Raw genomic sequence first — 14,385 nt, forward strand, 5'->3', positions numbered from 1 at the left:
CAAGAGGTTAGTGAAGAACTTACCCATTTATTAAAGAAAGACACAAATCCATATCCTTTGGATTTTCCAGTTGCCATATCTTTCACCACCCGTGCATCTCTGAAACCAAAAAAATGCTTATTTACCTATGGAATCGCAATTCATATGGCAAACAACTAAGGGAAGCAAATCACAACAGACCACACCGTGCCCCCCCCAAATCACTCCTTTGTCCCTTATAAAGGCCAAAGTAGGAAGCGTCAGCAAATGAAAGATTAAAGCAGTCCTCTTACATCTGTGATTAAGAGCGTAAACACTAACTCTTCTATTTGCAGCAAAGGGGAAGGGGTTGACACGTAATCAGGTGTACATGCAAATCTGACGGATTCTAAGAACTTAAACACAGTAACACAAACTACAGCTGATCCCACTCACAACATGGCTACTTCCACATCAAGCATGGGCTAAAGCAAGTGACTGAAAATTGAGTCGTTTAACCTCGGAAGAGTTGTACACCTTTAAAATCAGTGGCTTATTTTTTAACTCTTTCAGTGCAGAAGAGACCTGCAACAAAGGTGCTCTGCAGACCACGCCAGCTGTGAAAAAGTTAAACCATGCAATTTGTTCCTGGTCATCGCAAACACAATTTCAAATTACTTAAATGGAAATCAAAATAATAAAACGGAAAATAGGAAAAATATATATATATATTAAAAAAATAGGAATTAAAAAAAAGGGCATACGTGGCCTGTTAACTGAATTCTCAGGTCAATGCGTTAACCCCCTTTTTGGTCTGTGGCCAGCTGTAAATTTTGAGAAATTAAATATTAAAAACCAGTTAACAGTAATAAAAAAAAGAAAAAAATGCAATAGTGAAAGTATTTGGAAAAGAGGATTGGAGAACGAAGTATGTAACTACAGGACATTGAAGTCACGTGTGAAAAGGCTTGGATCTGGTCATTTTTACTTACGATATTCTCCCAAAAGGTCCAAAGGCAGCTTTAATGTCATCAGTTGTTATCTCGGGGCTCAAATCACCAACAAAAACATGGAAATGGTCTTGTTGGGAGAAGGAGATGGGAACAGGATGAAAGGGGAAAACAACATTTTCACAGTTTTAAATTAGACAAAAATGATAAGTAACGCAGTACAATACTTCCAAACATTGCTCCCTTAATAGAAGGATGATCAGCGGCATTACTTAAACAGATTAGGCACAAGGTTCTCAATAATAGCCCCAGATTAGCCATTGCTTGTTACTATACACATCCCCTGTACATTAGACATTATACATATTGCTGTATGTACCCCCTGTATCCCCCCCATAGACATTGCTTATCTCAGAAAAGTAATAACTTAGAGAGGGGAAAGAAGAGTATTCATACCAAGTTTATTAAATGACAGCCACCTTCTTGTTAAGGCTGAAATTAGGAATTAAGATAAAGATATATCCTATATATGGCATAGCATTGTCCATTAAGAAAATTCCCCATACAAAAATAAAGACAAGAATATGGTGGAATTTTAAGACAATGTATAATGTTCTCAAAGGATTTACATACATTATGATTTTTTTATACAATGCCCTCTTAAAGGAGAAATAGTAATACCTACAAGGTCCCAGCTAGTGTTTGATAGCCATCAACAATTTACAGAATAAATAAATAATAAATAAAAATGTGGGTGTTTATCAAAGATGGAAAAAAACATGTAGGTATGGCCTATGGCAACCAGCTGTATAATTTATTGCAGAGGTTTTATTCACATATACCCCAGTAAAAATGATGGGTAAAAAAACATGTCGTCTAATTAGAAGGAATGATACAAACACAGTATTTAAGAGGACATTCCCTATCCGAAATGCAACAGATTAGGACATAAGCTAATAGCATTATGATTCTTCGTCCTCCAAGTCTGAAGCCATGAAAACTAGCTACAAGTCAGATTGTGTAAACTGGGAAGATCTCCTTGAAGAAGGCATTTACCAAACTGAAAATGGGCCATAGCAACTTGCAATCATCATAGGCTTAATACTAGGAGCAAGTGCCTCAAAAAGTCAGAAGTGCCCCATAAAACTTAGCAAGGCTTATCAAGTATGACTTGTAAGAGCTAAACAGCTAATCAACTTCACAACTGCGTTTTGTAGCAGAACCACGTCACATGGGAGTGGTATTTTCCAGCGACACCAATGTTATTATGGGAAACAAGTGGTTAGCTGTGGTTTAAGGAATGGATGGGTTCACTGGTTATACTCAATGGTCTCCATGCTGCCAAGACAACAGAAAAGAAATTAGGCAGCTTGGTAAGAAGATGGTAGAAGAGAGGAGTGGATAGGAACAGCCTGACTGTCGCTGGTCAACCGCAAGAGATTTAATTTTTATCCATAAAAAGACACAATTACCTTGAGAACGCAGTGTGTTGGCAACGGAACTACCTGATGACAAAGATTAGATTTGTTCTTAAATATATTAGCACAAAAACATCAATACAAGTAATCTAAGGCAGTGTTTCTCAACCAATTTAATTTACCAATTATTAACACCTCAACCCCTATATTCTACGGATAAATGAGTATTGCTTAACACAGACTTGTTTCACAATGACCAATGCAGAAAACAACTTGATAAATGTCTAAAGTGCCATTGCTTGTGCTTTGTGTTATGTACTATGATCACAGGTTGAGGAACACCAATCTAAAGATTGATAAAAATGAATAAAAAGGGCTTTTTTAGAATGTATTTTCATAATGGAAGGTACAGGTTAGGTAGGACATTACGGGAGAACTTACTATTTGCATCTTTCTTCTGGCTACTTGGAGTGGTGGCCCAATTGACCTTAACCTCCTAGGAAAGGAATAATACATTGTCACACAAAAACAAAACACAAAGTTTCCAGCCAGTCATAATCAGGATAATGCATATTGGAAGCAGCATGGCTAGTGAATTCACCTGATATTCTTTCCTTACAATCATATGAAATACTGTACACCGAACCTGATCTATGAAGCATCTCCAAAGATGGAGAATGTTGGTCATCCAGCAAACCACCTGATCTGGATTTATTAATCATCATCTGCTAAACCCAGGATAAGGAGATATATATATATATATATATCATACCACAAAGAATCACTGAAATAGCAGTTGTATGACTACAACACTAAGTGTACAAACAAGCATATATGCAGAAAGGATGCCGGGAGATTTGGCCGCAGGGTGAAGCCAAAAAACGGCTCACACTGCTATAGCAAATTTCCCGGCGTTAACTACTATTCCCTCTCCAGGATGCCATGGACTCAGGGGAAGGATGCAATTCGGCTGCCAGCTGAATTGCACTGTATATTTCATAATTTGTGCTGTCTTTTGTTGGCGCCCAAATAAACTGAGCTATAGCCATAATAAACATTAGAGCCTATGGCAGGCCCCTAGCATCACTCAAATGTCTGGCGCCCTTTTTGCTTGAGTTGTACAAAACACAGCACTATCACTTTCTACAACACAATGGAGCACTGTGAACTAGCCCTTAAGAATAACACACCACAGAGACTTTCAAAAAAGGCTTACCTTGCCCATTATCTTACGGCCATTCATCGCAGACAAGGATGCAGCAGCATGCCGGTGTTCATAAAATTCCACAAAACAGTAGGGATCGTTACCTGCTGTCTGCTCAATAAAAAACAAAAAAGGCAGCCAAACCAAAAATCTTGTTAACAGAGTATATTTGCAAAACAGAACAAAAGCAAGCAAAACCCAAGATGACATTTTTCAATGCCCACACGCTGCTGTCTAACTACTATGTGTAAAATATGGGCTGCAATACTCCCTTGGTACCCACAGCTGTAATATTGGGTGGCTGAAAAAGCCTACCATCTGCTGCAGCAAAAGACCATTTTCTGCCAAAACCTGAACCACAATATAAATTATTTTGGCTGGAAATTCAATTTCTATGGAAACATAAAAAAATCCATTCACTGCAAAATCAGCACACCTATGGCCAAAGTTTGGAGGAACGGTTGTCTGCAGGAATTCCTGTAAGCATGGACACTCCTACAATCTGCAGACTACAGTATCATGTCTATGGTTAGCTTAAAGGACAACTGAAGTGACAAGGCTATGGAGGCTGCCATATTTATTTCCTGTTAAAGGGAAGGTCCAAGCAAAAAAAAAAAAATGAGTTTAACTTACCTGGGGCTTCTACCAGCCCCATGTAGCCATCCTGTGCCCTCGTAGTCACTCACTGCTGCTCCAGTCCCTCGCTGGCAGCTTTCTGACCTCGGAGGTCAGGGCCGCATTGCATAAATTTTTACGCATTCCAGCTAGTGCAGGAACAAAAATGTATGCGTTGCACCACTAATGCGTAAAAATGTATATGTTAATGCTCCTGCACTAGCGGGAATGCGTAAAAATGTACGCAATGCGGCCCTGACCTCCGAGGTCAGAAAGCTGCCAGCGGGGGACTGGAGCAGCAGTGAGTGACTATGAGGGCACAGGATGGCTACATGGGGCTGGTAGAAGCCCCAGGTAAGTTAAACTCATTTTTTTTTTTTGCTTGGACCTTCCCTTTAAACAATATTAGTTGCCTGGTAGCCCTACTGATCTATTTGGCTGCAGTAGTGTCCGAACAACACCAAAAACAAGCATGCAGCTAATCTTAGAAACACGATCTGCTGTATGCTTGTTCAGGGTCTATGGCTAAAAGTATTAGAGGCAGAGGATCAGCAGGACAGCCAGGCAACTGGTATTGCGTAAAAAGAAATAAATATGGAACGCTCCATATGCCTCTCCCTTCAGTTGTCCTTTAATCAAAATTCAGAATCAATTTATTTCGCAAAGTAAGTTTGCACTTACAAGGAATTTGTCTTGGCAGTTGCTTAACAAATGAAAACACACACAAAATAAAAAAAAATACAAGGACAGACAGTATGTATATTACAAGTCAAGGAAAGTATGTAAGTATAGTGGCAGTAAGCAAGGTAAGTATAAAAACAAAAACAGATAGCGTATCTATAAAGCTAATCCTGTGGTCACGAAGAGTCAGAGTCAACTAAATAAGGAGGAAGAGACCTAATCCTAAACGGGGATTTCCTAAATAAACAGTGCTATTTTTGTATCAAACATCTGTTTGAAGTTTAGTTTGACTACACTTTTTAATGTTTATCTTCTCCATAACTGGAAAAGCATGACCTCTTGAAGTGCCTTACCCAAGAGCAGAGAAAATTTGATTTATAGCCCTGGATAATTAACCCTTACAGTGAAGAAAAAGGAAACAGGCAAATTCTGTTACTGCACATACATAAAAAACTTAATGTCTCTTTAAAGCAAGTCTGAAAAATATATATAAAAAAAACAAACAACCCAGATACTCACCTAAGAAGAGGGGAGACTCTGGGTCCTAGAATGCCTTCAAGTTCTCCTCACTGTGTCCTCGTTCCCCGCAGGCTCTGTCCATTTGAATCTAATTCTGAGAGAGACATCGGAAGTCTTCAGAAGCACTCAGGCTCCCGAAGACTGGCGGCTCTGTACTGCACATGCAAGAGTGCGTGAGAGAGGGGGCTCGCGCAGTACTGAGAGGCCCGTCTTCAGAAGTCCAAGTGCTTCCGAAGACTGCCGGAGCCATCCCAACGCGTAAGAGAGCAACCTACAACCCATGGGCCGTAGACTGCTAACGGGGGAGCCTGCAGGGGAACGCAGGGACTGTGAGGAGCCGGGATGCCTCTACAGGACCCAGCGCCTTCCCTCTCCTTAGGTGAGTATCTGTTTGTCTGTTTTTATTTCTACTTCAGACTACCTTTAAGCAGAAAAACACTACTACATAGTTTGACATAGAAGCCTCATAAAACATATCTAAACTGACTTCACGTTGTTAAAGCAGATTCTTTAGGCATTAGGTGCAGATAGTGTGTGTATAAAAATATGTAAGCCTAAGTGACTTCCTTAGTATGGCAAGGTGGAAGTAGAACTCACATCCATAATCATCTTGCAGCTTTTACAGGGGCCAATCTGACTGAACACCTGAAGAATCAGCGCTTCTGTGACATCTCGAGACAGGTTTCCCACATACCTGTAAAAAAAAAGACATATCGGTAAATGAACAAGATAATTAATACAACCTGCAAGTATATAAGTAAAAAATCTGAAAGCTGATAACTGCACAGATTTGATGTCTTGCACTGTGAGCCATACACATCACGCACTCATCTGATGCAAGTCGTGACATTTTCTGTATCTTGTAAGCAACATACAGAAATATTACAGTATATTTCCACTATTGCTTCTTTCCCATAGCTCATTTCTGTGTTTGCTTGATGTCAGCACTAGGCAGAGAACATTGATAATTCACAGCATTTTCACTCTCAGGTGCTATGTGTCGCCTCAGCATATTGGCAGACAGACTGCGATTTCCTGATGTGCTACAAAAACTGGTGAACTTAAAAAGTTGCCATATACTAAAGTGCCTGTACTCACAAATCAGTTTTTTCCTCTTTCTTACTTTTAGTGAAGTAAATAATACCCTCTGTCAAGCTCTAGGCAATCCTGAAAGTCAGGACACCCAGATGCAGTGCTAGCTTACTCTCCTCTCCATCCATTGTGTGGTGGGAATGAAATGGCAGGCTAGGATTTCCAAGTTGCAGTGAGGGGCAGGTGGGCTGGGTCTGTGTCACACATGTGACATCTGTAGTGAAGACTGTGAACAAGGACAGAAAAGAACAATTCCTGACTCCCTTGCCAGTCTTCCATCCATCAGTCACAGCCATATGTAATCCACAATGTTAGCAGGCCTTGTTCTGTAGAAAACAGACTAGTACTTCTCTAAAGGAAGATGGAAAACTCTTACAAAATGTTCATCTCCATTTGCCAAACGGATTGCACAATACGGCTTGGACATGTTAATAGCTGCAACAGAATTTAAAATAAAAAAGGGAACCTATTGACACAATTTGGCTGTTTGCAGTGCACACAGTGAATGATTCATTCAGTGCTGCATGTTTCCTATTTAGGGCCGGTTCACATGGACGGCAGGCGGCGTTGGGGCGGCCAGGAAGTCGCGTCGTCCTGTGACGTCCCGTTCGGTGGCGGCGGTACAGAGATCGTCGCGATCGACGTTTCTCGTCCCCGCAGGGGGACATGAAGCCGCGCCGGCTAGCCGTCCCTGGACGTTGCATGCGGCTTCTAGGGACGGCCGAAACGATGCGTTAAATCGGGATCAGAACGCCGCGTTTATGCAATCGACGGTAATCGACGGTAACCGCGCAATGCTAAACGCTCCTATTCACTTGAATGGGAGAGTTTAGCCGATGGGTCCCGAACGCTTGACGGTAGACGCCGCCAAGCGTCCGTGTGAACCGGCCCTAATGATCACAAGGCATAATGTACTAGAATGCAAACAGTGCTACTTCAGTATCCCTATTATCACATAGAAAGATTGTTTGAAGTACATTTCTGATCACCAAAAATAGGACACTGTTTGATGCGGTCAGGCAGAAATCAATTTGTATATTAAAAATGGCTTTCATTGTATCCAAGTTTTCTGTGTAAGACCTGGCACACACTAGCCAATTGTTCAACCCAGCAAATAATACGATCAAATGATCTAATTGTCCAAAAATTAGGAGAGCATTCTTCCTCCGACCAATCAGAAACCGTCAATAAATGATCAAGTATAAAGGACTTCATTAAAGGGGACCTGAACGCTTGCACAGGACGGAAGATATACCTAGAGAAATGCACCTTGTATGTACTTAGAGTTTATCCTATTTAATTCCCCTTCATTTGTGTCTAATCACAAGTTGTAATTTGATCTCTCCCCTGTGTCACATGACTGCCTATGGCAGAGATGGCAGATAAGGCCATTTGAAAGCACAAGAGGTTACCAATATGTCTGTTTCCATGAATCAGGAAGTAGAAACAGTGCAGATGTATTTTAGGATTTGTATCAGCTGTAACAAAGAAAGGTTTCTTGTTTAAAGATTATTATGCTGCTGTGCATCTTTTAGAGCAGAGAGGACGTTCTGAGTTCAGGTCCACTTGAAAGAAAACTAAGCGAGGAAACTCACTTCAGGTTAGATGCGCATCTATGGAGAGGGAAGCCTCTGGATGTCATAGAGCCTTCCTGGTCCTCGCTCCGTCTTCTTGTTCCACCGCTGTCCCTCATAAATGCTGTCAGGAGTCCTCGGCAGTCTTCAGAAGTACTCGCACTCCTGAGTACTTCCAAAGACAGGCCCATCTGTACTGCGCATGCACAAGCTTGGACCCAAGCGTGAGCGGTACAGATCCACTCATCTTTAGAAGTACTCACATCCTGCAAGCACTTTCAAAGACTGCTCAAGGGGGGCTGATAACTTTGACTGAGCTGGTCGTAGAACTTCACCAGGGCACAAAGGTGGAACTAAGGGACAGAGAAAGGACCGTGAAGGATCCAGAGCCTCCCCTCTCCATAGAAAGTTCTAATGCTGGGCATACACGGGTCGATCTGGCGGCCCATTAGCCGCCGGATTGACTCCCGCCACATCCCCGCTCGTCCGCACGCGCACCCGAATCAATTCCCGCTCGTCCCCGCTGGCGCTTCTCATCTCCCGCTCAAATAGCCGCTATTGTCCACCTGCGGGGATCGCGCGGAATTGATCCCTGCGGTGATCGGACACGTCGGATATTATCAATCGCGCCATCAGCGGCTCGATTGATAAGGGGGCATCGAGCCATGTATGCCCAGCATAAAAGGTACATACACATGCTGGATTTTCGCTTGGCGGATCGTTCAAATCCAGTCTTATCAGCTGAACGACAGACCGTACACACGCCCGATTTGACGGCCAAACGACCGGATGCTCAAACGACGGGTCGTTTGCGAAAATCTGGCGCGTGTATGAGTAAAGGCTGGTACACACCATGCAATTTTCACTTCAGATCCTATAACCAATTGAGAAAAAGGGTTGGCCAAAATATTGTACAGCCTACTAATTGCCAGCGACCGATTTCAGCTCAAAAACAATCTTACTCAAACGGACATGCTGAAAAATATACATCGAAATACTGGCTATCATTCTGTGTGTATGTCCTTTTGATCCATTTTCGATCAATAGTCAATCGCAAAAATGATCAAAAATCTGATCGGGGTTCAGAAAAATCGCATGTGTGTATGCTAGCTTTCTTCTATAGCCACTCGATGTCAGAGCTGACTATTGAACTGATCACACGCTCAAAATGGATCTTGAATAAAAGTTAAAATCTGCATGGTGTGAACCAACCTTAAAGAGTAACTGTCGGGCATAAAATCAATTCTTTATTTTTATCTGGTAAACAAGTAATAAGGATGCTAACCAGGCAATACAAAAGTTAAAATCACTATTACTTTTCTTGTTGATAAATGACCATTTCCCAGTTTACCTGACTCATTTGGTACACAAAAAGGAAGGTTGCAGGGCATGCCGGGTTGTCCTTTTTTGCTTCTCTAATTCCCCTCAGACTTAGAGACTCTGAAGCGAGATTAAATCTATGATTTTAACTTGTATTAAATGTTAAAGTGGATCCAAACTAAAAATACAAGATTTCAGAAATAAAATCTATTTTATAAATTATAATAATAAATAGCAGCCTTTTTTCAGCTGCATGATGACAAATATAAAATATTTTACATTTATTGGAGAAACCCCTCCCTTCCTTTCATATTGCCGGCAAATAATCCGGAGTGGAGTGGAGTAGATGGTGTCCAGCAAAGGAGGAATTGCTAATGGCTGCCACCTGTGTAACCCTAGTTATACAAAGAGGAGGGTGAAAAGCATGCACTGAAATGCTCATAGGCTTGAAGAAGTGTTTATTTATCTTTGTATGTGTCAGAGTGGTGCAACTAAATATTTTGAATTAAAAAAAATGTTTGGTTTGGGTCCGCTTTAAGCACTATAACTAGTGCTAAAACGCCGCTATCCTGCGGCAAAACGAGGGGTTTATAATCCCCAAATCCCCTCTGCAAAGTGCGGTGAGCGCTTCCTGATTGAGGCAGAGCTAATGGCTGTTGCTCTGTCTCTTAGCGCGTCAACCCCCGCTGATCACCGCCTCTACCCACCCCTCTCAATCTTCCTTCACTGAGAGGGGCGGGGAGAGGCGGAAACCTGCCGGCAGATTGACACGCATGGAGGCAGAGCTGCAGCTCACAGCTCTGCCTCCACGAGCAGCAAAATCCACGACCAAGAAAGTCGCAGATTTTGCAGAGGGGATTGGGGGGGGGGATATAAACCCCTTGTTTTGCCGCGGGATAGCTGCATTTTAGCACTAGCTATAGTGCTTAACATTAATACAAGTTAAAATCATTGCTTTAATCTTGCTTCAGTGTCTTTAACTAATGCAACCTGATTAGCTGAAGCCGCTTTCCCTCCTGTTTCCCCTCCCACACCTCTGTTCCTTTCTGATTGGCCAATATTTCTCATGCTGAGACAATGCACTTTCTATAGTGAAGGGCGGGCAAATCAGGCAGAGGAGAGTAAAGGTGGCCATACACTGGTCGATATGCCATCAGATTTGACCAAAAGATAGATCCCTCTCTGATCGAATCTGATCAGAGAGGGATCGTATGGCCACCTTACTGCAAACAGATTGTGAATCGATTTCAGCCTGAAACCGATCACAATCTGTGGAGCTGCCGCCCCCTCCCCCCTGCATACATTACCTGTTCCAGCCGGCGCGAGTACCCTGGTCCACCGCTGTCTTCTTCTCCACCTGGTCCCGGCATCAGCTCCCGGCTGGCATCTTCTCCCATCACATTCCGCATCACACATCCGGCATCCGCGTATAACTTCCTGTCACTCCAGTGACAGCGGAAGTTCAAATAGAGCGCCCTCTATTTGTACTTCCGCTGTCACTGCAGTGACACAGGAAGTTATGCCGGATGCTGTGATGCGGAGAAGATGCCAGCCGGGAGCCAGGAGGTGACAGCGGCGACTCGCGCCGGCGGAGCAGGTAATGTATACCCGCTGTACTGCATCGGTCGTCGGGCATTCGAACGCCGCTATCGACGCACTCCCGACCCGCCGGCGATCGAGAAAAATCTTCCGCACGGATGGATCGACGGGAACGATGGATTAGCGGTGCGCGCGGCGATTTCACAGACGTTTCGATCACTGATCGAAACGGCCGTATTTCGGCGGGAAAATAGTTAGGTGTATGGGCCCCTTAAGGGAGGAAACGACATCAGGATTGGCTTCAAAATAGCCACAGTTAAAATGGGAAATGCTAAGAAGTATTTTCTTTTTTACTGTAGAAAAATCACTAAAATCAAAACGTGGACAGTGCAATACACATGTTATGTAAGTGGAGCAAGTATATCTACTTACGGTATATATGTGTTTTTTTCTGAGATAGTATGGCTGACAGCTGCTCTTTAAATCACAGTCACAGCTACAATTGAGGGCTTTGTCTTGGTCTGAAACATGTAAGCACTTTTGATTGGACAGGTATGTCTATAAACCCTTTAGAGGGAAGACCACAGTGATGACTCATTTGCGCGATCTTGATCTACACAGGCTAAACAACATGTCCTGACCAGTCTTGTGTTTATTGGGAGTGCTGGGGAGAAAAGTCTGGTTTATGGTTGAGCTGGGATGTGAACTTTCTAAAGTTAACTGAATCATAGGACTGCCTGGTTAAACTAAAGGTGCATAAAATCGTACAGTGGTAGTTCTGGAGCTGAGTGCTGTACAGACGCTTCGATATAGCAGAGCAAAGCATACTGTATTTATGGGGAGAGTAGGAGGAACAGCAGTACAGAACACAATGGAGCAGTTTCCACTGCTGTGCAGGACAAACAATGCCCTCGGGGGTTGCCATCGTTGGCATTCCGGATCTTTAATTGCGCTCTGGGGACACTAGTACACGCACTTGATTCTCAGCTGCGGTGGCTACAAACCCTCGTCTTGGTAAAGTTTGATAGAGCCTATGTAAATAGCTTTAGAAATCATTTTGCAGGTAAGAAAACACACCAAATTTAAAAACTTTTAAAAACAAATAGACACACTTAAAGCTTTTTACCCTAGGTAACAAGAAGAAAGTGGTCTTAACACAGGACAACATTTAGGATATACTGTAGATATACAAGTGGAAATTGTGCAGGTGCATTTGTATCCCAATGCTAGGTACACACGATTCAATTTCCTATCCGACTGGCAGGAATCAGACAATTATTTCTGCCATCCCCGATCAGTTTATGATTGATTAAAGGGATTGATTTTGTGACGTCGCCATTGGAAAAACCGATTCCTTTATCGATCAAGAGCAGTTTGGACATGTATACACCATACCACTTCCCTTTAGATTACTCGGGAAATTGAATCGTGTGCACCCAGTATAAAATCAAAGGGATAGCTTAGCACAAAACAAACCAGGGCTGTGGAGTCGGTCCAAAAATCCACCGACTCCGACTCCTCAGTTTAGGATTCCACCGACTCCGACTTCACGACTCCGACACCTCTAATTTGCATATTACAATTTTGTTTTTTAAAAGTATGTAATATGAAATTCGTCTCAACTACCAACGCTTAGGAATTTTACAAGACAACTGAAGTGAGAAGGATATGTAGACTACTATATTTATTCCCTTTAGACTAAAGGTGCCCATACACTCGTCAGATTGGCAGCAGATAGATAAGAAATGCATCTGATGGTCTATCTGATGCGTTTTTAGAACATTTTTTACCAGGATAGAATTCCAACAGATTTCAGTTTGAAATCTATTGAAATTCGATCTGATGGCATTTTTTTGCCATCAGATTTCCATTAAGGCCAATGCAAACTGATAAGCAATCTCTTCAGATCGACCTAAATTTTCCACCCTGCAAGTTCGATGGAAATCCATCGAAATCGATCGAAATCGGCCATCGATCGGTCGATTGGCCAACCGATTTGCAATCGATCGGGATCGATCGGTCGGCCAGAAAATCGGCTGAGTGTATGGGCTGCTTAAAACTAGTCCTTGGTAAGAGTACTTGTAAAAGGTACAACCGAAACAAAGAACATCTATCAAGTGTGGGTGCATGTAAGAATGTGAGGAGATTGTAAACAGACAACACCTCTGTGTTCAATGTGCACAGCATTCTCAGTGGATTCCCTGCAGCTCTGTGGGGAGTGCATATGTAGAGTACAGTGTTCTCCCCAGAATTTTTTTCCAGCCGGGTGGCATGAAATAGTAGTTGGGTGGCATGAAAAAGTAGCCGGGTGGGTTGAGATGAAAATGCAGGGCAACTCTGCTTACAGCATAAGAGGAGGTGAGCCGATGACAGCCGGGTGGTCACCAAATCTAGCCGGGTGAAGCACCCGGCTAAAAGAGCCTGGGGAGAACACTGGAGTATAGTACTACTGTGTAACAAAGTAAACCTGAGACAGATGAAATTAAAGTTTTATACATACCTGGGGCTTCCTCCAGCCGCCTTCAGGATAATCAGTCCCTCGTTGTCCTCCTCCACCACCTGGATCTTCTGCTATGAGTCCAGGTACTTGAGCCAGTCAAGTGTAGTGCGCATGCACACACTCCGCCGCCAGGAGCATACTACACCTGTGCAGCACTATTGCGCAGGTGCAGAATGTTCCTGGCTGTGGGAGCGGCATGCGGCCGGACAGCGCTGAATTACCAGGACTTATAGCAGAAGATCCAGGTGGTGGAGGTGGACAGCGAGGGACTGATTAGCCTGAAGGGGGCTGGAGGAAGCCCCAGGTATGTATAAAACTTTACTTTTCATCCGTCTCAGTTACCCTTTAATTTGTAATCACCAAACCAAATTTTAATAACATATCAAATTATTTTATTTCATCAGCAAAGGGAGTGCATACATTTGCATAAATCAGCATCAATGCATAATTATTTCCATCTCGTTGACCATCTCTATTAGTGACATAGCTACACATCAGGCTTTATTCTTACAGCATAGATGTTATTTAGTATATATAAGAGATTCCTTTGTACACATCATATATACAGTCACAATCAGATATGTATATCTGACCTTAAAAATACGGGGACTGCTTTATTGAAGCAGCACAAGTAACTAATTTGGATTGGTTTATTTCATTTTTGTGGACTAAGCACAACTATTACTGTATATATACATTATTTTTAATGACTATTATCTGAGAAATAGAACATTTTATCATATTTTCTATTTTAATTACAGTTACAAATTCATTAGGAGTCGGTGCATTTTTTCCCGACTCCGACTCCAGGCACCCAAAATTGCCCGACTACACGACTCCGACTCCACAGCCCTGAAACAAACAGGTTGATTAACAAAACTTTTGTTATTAACTCTACGTCCTTTCGGGCTGTTCCATTGTCCCGTGGTGAACTCCGAAAAATTGACCAGTGGCACTCCACTGCGCGTGCGCATCCTGGATGCGTGTGCCCCCGCTGCGCTCCCATGGCCAGGAC

General features: G+C 42.7%; 1 protein-coding gene across 3 annotated transcripts in view; it reads right to left on the reverse strand.

The window, feature by feature from the left end:
• The window catches only part of TIA1 (TIA1 cytotoxic granule associated RNA binding protein), a 41,170-nt gene that overhangs the window by 15,615 nt on the left and 11,170 nt on the right, over positions 1 to 14,385 (reverse strand). The window contains exons 2-7 of one of the 3 annotated variants that reach the window (XM_068274919.1): positions 5,943 to 6,039; positions 3,543 to 3,641; positions 2,768 to 2,822; positions 2,381 to 2,413; positions 951 to 1,038; positions 24 to 99 (exon numbers count right to left, since the gene is read on the reverse strand). In XM_068274919.1, coding sequence (XP_068131020.1) covers positions 24 to 99; positions 951 to 1,038; positions 2,381 to 2,413; positions 2,768 to 2,822; positions 3,543 to 3,641; positions 5,943 to 6,039 — 448 coding nt within the window. The other 2 variants (XM_068274920.1, XM_068274921.1) reach the window with 2 other exon arrangements.

The sequence above is a fragment of the Hyperolius riggenbachi genome, chromosome 3 (assembly GCF_040937935.1).
Source record: "Hyperolius riggenbachi isolate aHypRig1 chromosome 3, aHypRig1.pri, whole genome shotgun sequence".
NCBI classification, from domain to species: Eukaryota; Metazoa; Chordata; class Amphibia; order Anura; family Hyperoliidae; genus Hyperolius; species Hyperolius riggenbachi.